Source organism: Acipenser ruthenus, chromosome 8, assembly GCF_902713425.1.
Source record: "Acipenser ruthenus chromosome 8, fAciRut3.2 maternal haplotype, whole genome shotgun sequence".
Lineage (NCBI taxonomy): Eukaryota > Metazoa > Chordata > Actinopteri > Acipenseriformes > Acipenseridae > Acipenser > Acipenser ruthenus.
This window is the reverse complement of record NC_081196.1, coordinates 19,081,591-19,095,486: the sequence shown is the minus strand read 5'-3', so window position 1 is coordinate 19,095,486 and position 13,896 is coordinate 19,081,591. Positions and strand designations below refer to the sequence as shown.

At 37.8% G+C, this 13,896-nt stretch overlaps 1 protein-coding gene across 7 annotated transcripts in view; it reads left to right on the top strand.

The window, feature by feature from the left end:
• LOC117406858 (roundabout homolog 1-like) overlaps window positions 1-13,896 on the top strand; it is a 409,265-nt gene that overhangs the window by 349,656 nt on the left and 45,713 nt on the right. For all 7 annotated transcript variants that reach the window (XM_059028687.1, XM_059028686.1, XM_059028684.1 and 4 more), the window contains 4 exons: window positions 1,857-2,014; window positions 12,707-12,827; window positions 13,062-13,200; window positions 13,787-13,896. The exon at window positions 13,787-13,896 is cut by the window's right edge and continues 18 nt beyond it. In XM_059028687.1, the coding sequence (XP_058884670.1) occupies window positions 1,857-2,014; window positions 12,707-12,827; window positions 13,062-13,200; window positions 13,787-13,896 (528 nt within the window). The remainder of the gene's footprint in view (window positions 1-1,856; window positions 2,015-12,706; window positions 12,828-13,061; window positions 13,201-13,786) is intronic.

Here is a 13,896-nt window from a genome sequence, read left to right as displayed (position 1 = left end):
CGTTACCTTGCCAGGTACAAAATCTTCTACTTCGCATTACATTAAGGCAGAAAAAGCATTAAATATTTACAGCCTTTTGTTTTAGTAAAAGTCCCCATTATTTAATTAATTCATTATTAATTGTTTTGCAGTATGTTTAAATAATCTAGTTTTTTAATATAAAATTAATTTTAATACATGTTAAATTGAGTTTCTAAGCTATACCTATAATATTTTAGTATTACAAGTCTGACTCACGGTAGGTACAAGAGAGCTGTAGACACATACATGTATTAATGTGCAGTGAAATCTCTTAGAAAGTTTGAGAAATCTTCAAAAATACCCAACTTTCTTGGGTTTGACTTCTGTGCCAGATTTGTGAATTTGCACCTTTTTGAGTCAGCTGTTCATTGGATAATATGTTCTACTGGGTAATTATTCTGAACTTGTCAGTTATTTGGGCAAGACACATAATGACTTAACCTAGTCTGGAAATTTGCTTACAAGTAATAGGTCTGTGGCAACTGTGGTTCAGCATTTGAACAAAGGTATTGCTGACTGACCCAGTTGCCATGCCAAGTAACTGCTGGAGGCAGTTTTTAGCAGTTAAGAAATCAGAGTGCCATTTTTATGAACAAATAATTCCTCTTTTGCAACCCAAAAGAGGAATTGTAGCTTTTACATTATCAGCCAGTGTAAAAGCTTTGGAATCTAACTGCCAGCCAAATGGAACATAAACAGATTATGTTCAATTATCGTAGGAGTAGAGCTTATCTTATTTTGGCTGCATTGTTGCAGGAATCATTATTCAGATTGAATAATCATTTCAGTTTTCTTGGTTCACAGCTATGAGTAAGGCTTCAATCTAAAATTGCTGTACTTAAATTTACATCTGAGAAACCTTGTCTAGAAAGTTTAAAGCCTTTGTTCAAAAGTAACAAATAGGAAGGGGGTATAAACTCAGTGTAAAGCCCCTTTCACACTGACACTCCTACCCAGGTTCTGGCTACCCGGGTCACAATCCCATTTAGTGTGAAACCACGTGCCTTAGTTGTACCCCGGTGGACCTCGGTTGAGCGAGACAAAATGCATGACGGCCGTTGGTAAGCCGACAAAAAAACAAACAGCCACGTCTGCGTGAAGATTTCACTTCCGCATGGAACATTTCTCTTTTATTCTGTTTAGCCATATTTTTGTTGATTTGAGTCACAGCATGAGCCAGATACAAGCTGCTTCCGGGGGCATTGATATGCAAATTGTGTATTTGCGTCTGTGACCTAGGTCTGTGAAATCACGTAGCCAACCCGCATGACACCGTGTGCTGATCTGGGTAGGTTGCGACTGGGGTAGAGTATGCCAGTGTGAAAGGGGCTTTAGGTACTGATCTTTGAAGTGTGGTATCTTGTGTTTCATCCAGAGCTCAACTAATGCATGCAATTTGAATGATTATTTTTTCTATATTTTAGCTTAAATCTTAATATATTACATCTTATGACAACAGCCAGAGTTTGATAATCAGCTCACTCTTTTTTGCTTTACTGTTTGTTGAAAGTGTAACTTGGCACACTTTGATGGTTGGTTCATGTTGAATGGCCTGTTTATTTTTGGTGCAGGTTCGTTGCTAAAAACAGGGCAAAGTACTCATGTCTGTTTATCTTATTTTCAAAAGAATAATAATTAAAAAAAACTCCACGGATGGGGAAACCAATGTAGATGCAATGGCCACAGAGAAGTTAAAAAAAAAAAAAAAAAAGGTGACCATTTGGGCATATAATCAGACAGATTTTAAAAATACTGCAAAGGAACAGCATTTTTTGAATATGCTTACTTATTTTTAGTGATGATGTTAAATGGTTATTTTCTTCTTCCTCCCACAGTCTTGCGTGATGATTTCAGACAGAACCCTTCGGATGTGATGGTAGCAGCTGGTGAACCTGCAGTAATGGAGTGCCTGCCTCCTCGTGGGCACCCTGAACCGACCATTTCCTGGAAAAAAGACGGAGTTCCAATAGACGACAGAGATGAAAGAATTACAGTGAGTTCCAACTTTGATAGCCTGCTGTTTGTGAATGCATGCACATAGCTTATAAAGGACGCAGTTTAGGTAATTTATTAGGGGTGTGCCCGAGTCCAAGCACAAACGAGTATCCATAACAATTATGGGCATTTTTTTTTTCCAAGGCTTTTTCTTCAGTTTGCGAGTGTGCTCGACTGTACAAATAATAATATTTTCATTTTTCAAAGAAAATGATTAATGTGTAGAATATTTAAGTGTTTTTGTGTTGGAATCAGGCTTGTTTTTTTGTGACCTTCTCTTTGTCTAGCATGAACAGCCATTGTTGTGTGTCTTTGTGTGATGATTGATTTTATTTTGTTCTTGTGCTGCGGTGTCTTTCAATTCAGTCTTCCTGGCCTTGTTTTATAAACCAAAGTAAACTAATTGTTTTCAAGAATGTATTCTTGTGGGAGTGATTTTTTAAAATTATTTTCCTTGTTATTTTATTCGAGATAAAGTGTGCAGTTACATTTTGTACTAGTAGTACTGGCACAGGTCACGTAGACAATACTTAAGCTACGTTCCTGTAAAATAACTAATAACTCCACTTTAAATTTACTTTGCACACAAAAGCTATAGTCTGTTTTGCATTAGCTTGTAAGAAGACATATTTTTAATGGCAAAGATATGTTCCATGAGATGTATGAATAGCTTTTTGGGACATTTTTATGGATGGTTTAATGGTCCATGTATTTCTTTTATCACATATCACTTTCCAAAGTTCTGGGAAAACTTGTGTTTGAACGTTTTTGAGGTTGCAGATTCATAAGCAGACTTAATATTAAAAAAATATATATTTTCCTTTTTTGTACACAAGCACCTCTTCATCACAATAAATACCTAAAATCCCCAAATAACAGTAACATAACAAATAGAATATCTTGCAGATGTGTTATCTTCTCTGATTTGACCTCATCATATTAGCTTAGCTCATCACACTTTACTATGTACAACCCCCCCCCATATGACAATAATATAAAAAAATACTAGTAAATAAATAATAATAAATAAATGCATCTTTTCAGATTTGCAATCTGATCTCAGTGGTCTCCACTTCACTATGTAATCACACCAGAGTTTTTAAAATTAACATATATCTTAACTCTATGTTAACTCTTTGAAGATCGCTGGATATCTTTACATGTGATTATGCCTTATTTGCTTACCTTTATTTTGATACCAAGAACATTCTTTTCCAGCTTGGGAAATGGGAGTAATTTGTGGGGTACATTTGTGCCCCTTTCCACCATCTGAGGCTTACAAAAAAAATGCAATTTTCACACAGCAATCCACAATCACAGCTCATGGTTACTGGCTGATGGTTTCATTGTTGAGAGTTGCAGGAGACCTGAGGGAGATGTAGAAATCGTGTACTGGTTCTAAAAGGATTGATTTAGCCCTACAGGTTTTTTTTTAGCCGTATGTCAATTTCCCATATTAGAATGAGCATCTATGTGTGTATAATACATACATGTCTAGCACTGTATTTGATTACTGCATTCTTTACAGTAGCCTGTGTATTACCTCCTAGTACATTACTGAAAAAAGATGTATTCAATACAGAACTGTTTAAATATAAACCAGGTTTGCTATTATTTTGCTTTAAATTATAAGTTAACCAGGTTTATGTATGTAGGGTGCATTTGCACCCTTTTCCGCCTGCCTCATGAGCTCAATTATTGCTGCTGACGGAAGGTTAAATAAACATTAAAACACTGTATGCTCACTTTCTGAGTGAAAATAAGGGCAAGAGATGCATGTTAACAGCGCTTCCAGTTTTAGACCCACCCACTTCTGAGTAAATCCAGGTATGAGTATTCATACGAGTATTGGTTTCCAAGTACTAGTGCGAGTAATGGCTTCTCTGCACACCTCTATACCAATCAAGACAACAGTCAAGATCAAACATTCCATATTCTGTAGAGATCAAAACATATCTCCACCGTTCAGACTGTCCTTGATACATCTAAATATCTTGCAGGCGCTGTCTTTGTTTCTGTCTTCTAAAGACACTTCCAAACTTGAACCGGGTTCATACGCTGTCCCTGTTCTCCCAGAGGTACTAACTGATTGCTGTATGCCCATACCTTAGTCTAAACCGCGAATGATTTCAAATAGCCTGCCATCAAACGTGGCACGTGGAATAAACTAAACTACAAAACACATTTCTCCTTTCAGCACCAATGGCGATTGATTTCAAACAGCATATCAACTTACTGATAACAGTAAAAATAAGTTAAGCAAGTCTTTACAGTAAACAGTGGATTGGTAATTAAAGTGTTTTGCCATGTGAATCAGTTTATTCTGAGCATTAAATATACTTTTTCAGCTTTGCATTTAGACAGTACTACATAGTGTTCATAGAGAATAACAATATTAGGGAGAGGCCTAGACATACAGTGTTATGGTGGCTTTACTAAACAATAGCCTGAATGGAATTCTCAAATCATTTATAGTACAATTTCAAACAGCAGATTTAGCATTGTCTATCTATAAAGTTTATTTGAAGTCACATAAGAAATTAAAGAGTTGTAGTTCCTCTATGCTTAAACTTTAGAACAAACACAAATAAACCCAGTGACTGGGGAAAAAGTTCAAGTTTCAAATATGGATTTCCTGAAGCCAGTGGGGTACTGTATATCTCCTCTGGAAACGCTTAAACTGTTAGACTGCCAAATGTTAAAGTGCTGTATTTGCCCTTAAAGGTCAATGTACCTATATCTACAACATACTAGTGGTGTAAACTGAATTCCTAAATTTGCCTATAACTTTGCATTCCGAATTTTAACATATGACAAATTATTAGCCAGGTCATTTTACATTATTACAGTCAACAAAAAAAATATTTTGCTTTCATATTACCATCTGATTTATTAAGGACATGGCTGTATATAATTTGCAACTTGCAAACCTTGTGAGATTTGCTTGCCCTTTTTGTGTCAGCCCAACGCTTCTATACTACTGGTGTCCTGCTTTTTCTGAGTGGAGGTGAAAAACGAATAAGGACACAGGTGTGCAGCAAAACAGCGGTGTCTTTATTTGCAGTGCAGTCTGCAAACAGGTTCAGGTGATTGTCAGTACGGCAATCAGCACCAACGCCTGAGTAGCTCGCAGACTCTCCTCAAACAGCCTCACAGACATACACAGTTAAAACATTGTAAATGCTGTACCCAATCAGAAGTCTAGCCTGGTTACCTCCCCTCCACCTGTGACAAGTGCACCCTTCAGTCCCTTGTCCACCTTTCCCACGCTGGTTAATTTGGATAGGGTGAGTTCTTTTGCAAAGCCTTGTGCATTGCCCTCACATGTAAATCCTGTGTGCCAGCTATTAATTACTAGCGCCAAACAGTCTCGAGCAAGTCTTTGCAAGTTGCATGCTCTAAGCTCTGGCTTGCAGAGCATGGTCCCACATGCGTAAACAGTCGTGACAACAGTTCAGCCACAGACACACGGTTCCAACCACGCTTGTTGTTACAATATGCTAAATGAACTGTCAATTAATTGACAATATACAATTTTTTCTTATTTTGGAAGCAAATCCAGTTAATTTTTTCCTTGTGTTTGAATAACACCCAGTACCATAATCTCATAATATTCTGTGAACATGCAACAAGTGCTAATGTAATTAAAGTGCAGCCCATAGACTACACTGATTGACTTTTACTAATCCATGTATGATATTGGATATCAAAGATTAAATCTGAATTACATGGCAGCTCACTAAATATAATGAAAGGAACCTGATAATCCATTTTAAATTAAATCATATTCTTTCTGGATCACCAAGTGGCTCTTGATTAACATAACCATTAATCAAGTTTGAAAATCTTAATGAACCGGTGGTTAGTACAAATTAAATGTTGGCCGAATGGCGCTTGAAATTTCTTTTATCTGATATTCGTATGACCATCTCCTTCCCCACCTGCAAGAACAAAGACATATTAGAAGACAGCAAACTGGCTTTTAAACCACACCTGTGTTGTTGAAGTTCTTTAATCTGTGCCTGGTTTAAATGGGAACAGCTGCCAGAATCTTCCAATGTTTTTGTTAGGGGTTTCAAATTGTTATACAAAATGTGTTTATAAAAGGGATGGCCAAACTGTCAAAGGAATGCTTCTACATAGATAGACTTCTTGCCAGTCCTTAATATGTAAAGAAACAGGTGCCGGGGCGCAATCAATGACAATGCTGTTCATAAGAACCCCACATTCAAAATCATACCAAGAGTATTGTACATACTAGTGTTAGATGTTTACAATCACATATTCTACATCATACACAAAGTAGTAGTATGTGCAGAAAAAATAATTAACCCTTTGCGGTCCATTTATTCAGCGCGTCTGAGGCATGTCAGGTCCAATTTCTTTTCACACGTGCAGTTTATTTTAAATGCGCTGTTTAAAAGTATTTTTTTCAACAGGACACTCAGTACTGCATCTCCAGCCCCGCCCCACCCCTCGTTCGCTGTTTTTTTCACATACCTCTTGATAATAGTGCATACTGATAAATCATCTCCTGATCACTCGTTTTATCACCAAACTCCTCAATAATGCGATCCGTCATTATTTTATTACTATAACATCTAAAAAAAGCTCTGCAAATGTCTGTGATATTGTTTGAGCGCTGGATGCAGAAGCAGCTATCTTGTTTGTTTATGTCCGTGTTATCTACGTGATGCCGGGGCTATCTGTATTCATGAGATACGCCCCCTTTTATTTTTTGTTTTCGGCTTCTCTCGGATTCTATCGATCTCACTCGGCCATTGAATGGTTTTCTCAGCTTTTTCCAGAGAAAGAACCACTAGAGGCCTGTTTTTTGCATCTTTTTGATGATGACCGGAAAGGGAAAATTGTGATGTCGGACCAGGACCGACATAGGACCGCAAAGGGTTAAAGTTCTTTAAGTGAAGAATGAACAATACGTTAAATCCTTACTCTCAATAATAAAACAATTGTATACATTTGTTTCATGTTCATGTTTTTTTTTTGGCTGTTAATGAAGATTGCATTATAAATGTTTCATTAATAGATAATAATTAAACAGGTTTTTATGGACAAAACATGAGGCATTTTGAGGCCTTGTGAAATTAACCTTATATCTTGTCCATTACAACCTGTTTAAACTGACATAAAGGGCTACTATATTACCTTAAGTCGCTTATGTTGTCTAGTGTGATTCCACCTTAAGAGACACTTCATTTCTTATCTTACAGTTGTGCACCATTTAAAAAAAGTATGTAGATACAAATGATCAACACTGTTTTACATGTAGCTAGAATTACTGAGATTGCCCCCTTTGCGTTAACATGTCTAATAAAATGTGGTAAAATCCAGAAGTCACGTATGGAACACCTCCATAGAAGTGGCATAGTTTATAATGAAAATAAAAACAGACTCCTCAAAAAGCAAAACAGTTCATTGCAAACAACTATGTTAATGCAGCAGTTAGGGTTGAACTCATCGTCACAAAAGCAAGGAAATTATTTTTCATTTGGTGTCAGGGCACAGAGCTAGACACCCTGTCCTGCCCAGTGGCGAGCATCCTGGATTACCTCTGGTCCCTCCCAGTCGGGCCTATGGTTGACGACCCTCAAAGTGCGCTTGGCAGCCATCTCTTCATACCAGGCATGAGCTGCAAATACAGTTCTGTTTTTGTAAAGTTTGATACGTTTCTGCAGCCTGAAGTGGGTGTGTATGTGTTGAAGTGTACATGTATATCCATTGCTACAGCACCAGTGGACCATGATGATGGATCTCTTGTGCCATCTGGAAAGAGTTGCATGTCTTACCTTTGGCTGCTTGTGTGGAGGTGGGAATGGTGAGTTAGGGTTGCCACATTTCCTTGCTTTTGTGGCGAAGAGTATATATAGTATATATATAGTACTGTGCAAAAGTTTTAGGCAGGTGTGAAAAAATGCTGTAAAGTAAGAATGCTTTCAAAAATAGACATGTTAATAGATTATATTTATCAATTAACTAAATGCAAAGTGAGTGAACAGAAGAAAAATCTAAATCAAATCCATATTTGGTGTGACTACCCTTTGCCTTCAAAACAGCATCAATTCTTCTAGGTACACTTGCACACAGTTTTTAAAGGAACTCGGCAGGTAGGTTGGCCCAAACATCTTGGAGAACTAACCACAGTTCTTCTGTGGATTTAGGCAGCCTCAGTTGCTTCTCTCTCTTCATGTAATCCCAGACAGACTCGATGATGTTGAGATCAGGGCTCTGTGGGGGCCATGCCATCGCATCCAGGATTCAAGGTACACTACCTATGAAACATTTTGAGGCCTGAAGAGAAGTGTTAAATATGTCCAGTTAATCAAATCATTAGACCAATTAAGTAATTGAGAGCTCAGGTGGAACAAAAGCCAGAAGACACTGTGGCCCTCCAAGGAACTGAGTTTGACACCCCTGCCCTACAGGGTAAAGGGTTAGGCTGAAGTTCAAATAAAACTCATCAGTTACCCCTCGTCTGGCAGTTTGCCAGAAGTGAGTAAGGTGCTCCTAGTATTTTCTTTCTGAAAAGCTCTATTCAATATGAGTAGAACTACACATGGTTCTACATATGTTGGTAGCATCTAAATTGCACCCAGGGTGATTTTTCTGGTCAAGGTCCCTTTCTCACTTTAGGTTGACCTTTGCAAGGTTTCCGGTCGAAGGGGAAAATTAAAAAAAAAAAAAATAATGGCTATCATTTCTGAACTCAGCATGTCTGAAAACCCCCCAGGTGAATTTTTCTAGGAAAATCTGAGACGGACGGGCAACGAAATGTCCCTTTTCTGGTTGAGTTGGCGTGGAATGACCGTATGTGTTTAAGTGTTGGGGTTTTTGGTCTGTCCGGTATTAGTTAAGAACTTGGGAAAAGTTTAGTTTAGCACTCCTTGGAGGAGTTAGATGTTGGTTTTGCATGAGAATAAATATACAGACACTGCCCTTTTTGAAATCTGTCTGTTCTGAGTGCTTTTCTGTTTACACAAGAAGACAGAGTGAAAAGGTCCTGAACGTGTCTATGATTTCTTTTTTGTTTTTTGTAGCCTACATAAATAGTCGATTGTTTTGTGCTAATATTTCCTTTTAAAATAAATTATTTCCAGATAACAAAGCCATATGTACACCTGTCTACATGCAAAAAAAAAAGAATGTTATACTTTTTTTTCGTTTGTTAGCTACCTGTAGTAGGCTATTGATAGTTTACTGTATATTGGCAAATAGAAAAACAAACACACAAAAACTAAAAACATGAAGACTCTAGAAAAGTTGAAAAGTGCATGCAACAAAGGCAAGCAAACATTAGTAAAACTTCATACCCATCAATATTCACTTTAACTAAAATGTATTTTGAATTCTTAATGAATTCCCATGAATTTTAAAGCATACAGCGTTTTAGTTGTATTTTGGCATGTGTCACTTTAAGCTATAATAACTTTGTTAGGCACTTTAAGTTATTATTCTTAAAACGGTATTTTAAAGTAGTTCACTAATACCATCCTTTTATTATTGGTCTTTCTGTTGTGTACTGTATCTTGTTTGTCCTAAACTATGCTTTCTGTAGGATTTTAAACACATTGCTTTTACCATGATATAGATTACTTTAAACTTTAATAAATGGTCAAGAACTTGATTAGATTGGCTTTAACTACAGTTTTCTTTATTTTCAAAGGATGTTCAACATTGGTGGCGATGCTGGGAATCAGCCATTATTTCTTTTAGTTTTATATATCTTTAGAATAAATGTAATACTTGAGTAGTTACTAAAAATCTTCAATACTTAAGCTGTGTTTTGTAAGTTGTAACCTTGAAATGTTTGAAAAGTCAGTGCTGCTATGCTTTAGAAAGTTGGCACCCCCATCAAACATTAGTGCTCCCAGTGGATCCCCAGTCCCATAGTTCTATAGTTTTGTCTAATATTTGTACTACATGCCCATGTATGTGTGTAATGCTGTCTGGTACATACACGTAGTGCTTGTTAAAGCAGTCAATTGTTGTTCTACAAACTACAAAAGCCAGCCAGTGTGAAAATGTTGAAGATGTCAGACTGCTGATATATGCCAAGTTTAAAATGGAGCATCTCAACCATTTCATCTTCTGTGGTGAATGTTGGCTGGTTACGAGACTGATATACATAGTTAGGTCATGTAAATGGCATTTGAAAAAGGATTTATAGAATGCACATTAAATAAATGGTTATTGAAGTATTTTTAGTGACAGTCAAGCTTATACGCAGACCTTATGATTGCATCCCTGGAGCAAAAGCTTACAGTTTATTACACAAGTTGTAGTCCAAACAGTTGCCTAAGAATGCAATTGGAAGAAATACTTGAATGAAATACTTGTGACTTTTGTGAATGTATTGCTGCTGAGCTGTTAGTGAATCAATAACAGAATAATTAGCACAGCAGCAAATTCTCACTTGGTGGTCGAGAAAATGAAACACTGTGGGCCTTTTTCACATTGATGCATGTCCTGCTAAGCACTTGACAGTAATATAATGGGGTCTATGGCTGCCCAAGGTGAGTGCAGCTGTAGCTTTCAAGAATGAAATTAATCTACCCTTATGTCAAACAGCTTCTGCATTTTATCAACTTCAACTTTCACACCTAGCAACAAGTAGTCTGAAATGAAATGCAACTTGGTAGATAAATAACGTTATTTGTGCCTATAATGGTAAAAGGGTGGTACCACACTGAAGTAATATGGGTAGTTTCCAACCAAATCTTAAAATATTTTCCCCGTTCATATGGTTCATGTATTACTTGAAGCATTCATAAATTCTGAAGAAAATCTGAGAAAGCCAAGTTGACAAAAGTATTACTGTTATTTTCATTTGACCAGATACTCAAATCCAAATTGTTTATTTCTAGTAACTTTATTGGGTGCTTTTGCCTTTCTGGAAAAATTGTGCTAAGAAACTTTTGGAATAAGAATCTAGCCCTTTTTGTCTAAACATTTGTCTCTTTGATTACAATTTGACCTTTTAAAAATGGCTGAGATCAAGCCAGGAATTAAATTTTGTTACCTTTCGCACTGCAGGCCAAGACCTTACTATTGAGGTATTTATAGCCCATTAGTGGACATAGAAGCAAGTTATACAGTTACAAGTACAATTAGTGCACCAGTACCATAAAAATCACTTAACAGCATGAGAAAAAAGAGCTGAATTTTATGAGACCGGTTTGGAAAAAAAACAAAATACCAGACTGCAAGTGTATGAGCTACAATTGAAGGTTCCTGTATAGAGGAAATGTGCAACATTTGAACCCAAGGGATACTTTTAAGTAGTTATTTGTGTTTTTTCTTTCTTTCACACAAATTGACCTGACCTTGGTTTTATACTAATGTCATACAGGTTGAGCCTTTTAAGCCCAGCAGGTTTCCTGTACAGACTAAAACAGTCATGCAATAAGATCCTTCAGTACCAAAGCACTTAAAATAGAATTCATTGAAATTTAATTTCCGCTCTGACTTTGCTGGACCCATTATTTAAAACAAGGTTAGTGTCATAAATTATGAGACGTTTGTTAATAAAAAATGGTTATAAGTTCTAGGTGCTTCGCAAAGACGTCCCAGATGTCTGCAGGTGTCAATATGCCCATTTTTTTTTAAAGAAACTCTAAATCTTCAGAGTTGATTAGGTGTGACATTTCAAACATTTCACAGCCATTTAAACACATATAGGTTGTAACCCATACTAAGGACTGCTGCACCCTTCACCCAGGAAATTTTAATAAACTAAGCTTTTAAGTCTTTGTACCTTGGACAGCCTCTCTTGTTATACTCATTTAATTTACTTTAATTGTTGAAATGGAGTTGGGTCCACAGTACAATACTTTTTGAAATAGCAGGAATATTGCCAGCTTTCCTCCATTTCTGTAGTGTTCCTTATTAGGATGTACAAGTGAGATTTTTATCAATGCTCCTATCTTTATGAGACTTTTAAACTTCTTCTGACTAATGGCTGAACTTGTGACCTCCTAATCTAAATAGATGTGTGGTAACCACTGCCATTTAATTGGTTGGTGTGTTTGATAGCGCAAGGATTGGAGTTTTTAGTGTTAGATGTTAGCAAATTATTTTTGTGTGGTTTTCAATCTATGTGAACAAAGAGTTTAAAAGTCATACATGTGGGTCTCCTGAGTGGTGCATGCAGTAAAAGCACTCGCTAGAGTGCAGGATGCGCTCTATAGCCTGGACATCGCCGGTTCGAGTCCAGGCTATTCCACAGCCGACCGTGGACGGGAGCTCCCAGGGGGCGGCGCTCAATTGGACGAGTGTCGTCCGGGGGGAGGGGGGGCTTAGGTCAGCCAGGGTGTCCTCGGCTGTCCGCGCACCAGCGACCCCTGTAGTCTGGCCGGGCGCCTGCGGGCTTGCCTGTAAGCTGCCCAGAGCTGCATTGTCCTCCGACGCTGTAGCTCTGAGACGGCTGCACGGTGAGTCTGCAGAGTGTAAAGAAGCGGGCGGCTGATGACACACGCTTCGGAGGACAGCGTGTGTTCATCTTCACCCCTCCCGAGTCAGCGCAGGGGTGGTAGCGGTGAGCTGAGCCTAAAAATAATTGGGCATTTCAAATTGGGGAGAAAATAATAAAAACAACTAATTGGCAACAACTAAATTAAAAAAAAAAAAGAAAAGAAAAAAAAAATTCATACAAGTGTTTGCTTCTGTCTTTCAGATCAGAGGAGGAAAACTTATGATCACAAATGCCCGGAAGAACGATGCTGGCAAATATGTGTGTGTTGGGACCAATATGGTGGGCGAGCGTGACAGTGAAATTGCTGAGCTCACTGTTCTAGGTAATGTAAATATAAAATATTGTATATATGTTTTGTATTCAAGTAATTTAGTTTAAAGCCATCTGGTAGGATCACTTCATATAATATATTCAATGCACCGGATTCACTGCTGTCAGCATCCCACAGGGACCATACATTGGACTTAATCCAAACAATGCAGGGGACAATGACAGTGTGTACGACATAATGCTGAATAATATAAGGATTTTAATAAGGATTTACTTCACTGTGCAGAGCGTCCTAACTTTGTGAAAAGGCCTAGCAGCCAGTCTGTGCTTGTGGATGAGAGCGTGGAATTTCGGTGTGAGGCCAGAGGGGACCCAGTACCTGCAGTGAGATGGCGTAAGGAAGATGGAGACTTACCGAAAGGAAGGTATGTGACTTCCAGCCTCATCTTCTTAGCCATTATGCAAAAAGTGAGGACAAGACGAAGAGTCCCAGAAGGGCAAGGGGCTTCATTTTTTTTTTTTAATCCTTTAATATTTTATTTTACTTTTCTGTGTATGATGGATGATTTTTTTGTACTGTTGGGTCTAAAATACAGCAAAGCCTTCTCCTCCCTAGGGTAAAATCCATTAGCAAGTGGTCACATACTTGAACAGAAAAAGACATCTGGTCAAATGTTTGTTGAAAAGGGGAACACGGAACACTTGCTGTGGACCACACTGGGTTATACAACATCCTAATTGAACACCAGCTGATCTGAATCACACCATAGCAATGAAGAATTATCAGACAGCTGCCCAAATGTCACTGTACACCACAGTTGCAATTATAGTTTCTGAATCCCACAGAAGCAGTCAGTCAATTAATACAATGATGAGCAAGGAGCCGGGGCTGTCATTTGTCCTTTTGACACAAAGGAGTTTAAGCCCAAAGGATTGCAGAGTTATTAAGTAGGTTATTGTTTTGTTCAAATATTGAATAGCTGTCACTAGTTATGGTTGATCTGATTTAAGGTTTGAAATTCGTGACGATCACACCTTGAAGATACGGCGGGTGACAGGAGCTGATGTGGGGTCGTATTCCTGCATTGCAGAAAACATGGTGGGAAAAACTGAAGCTTCTG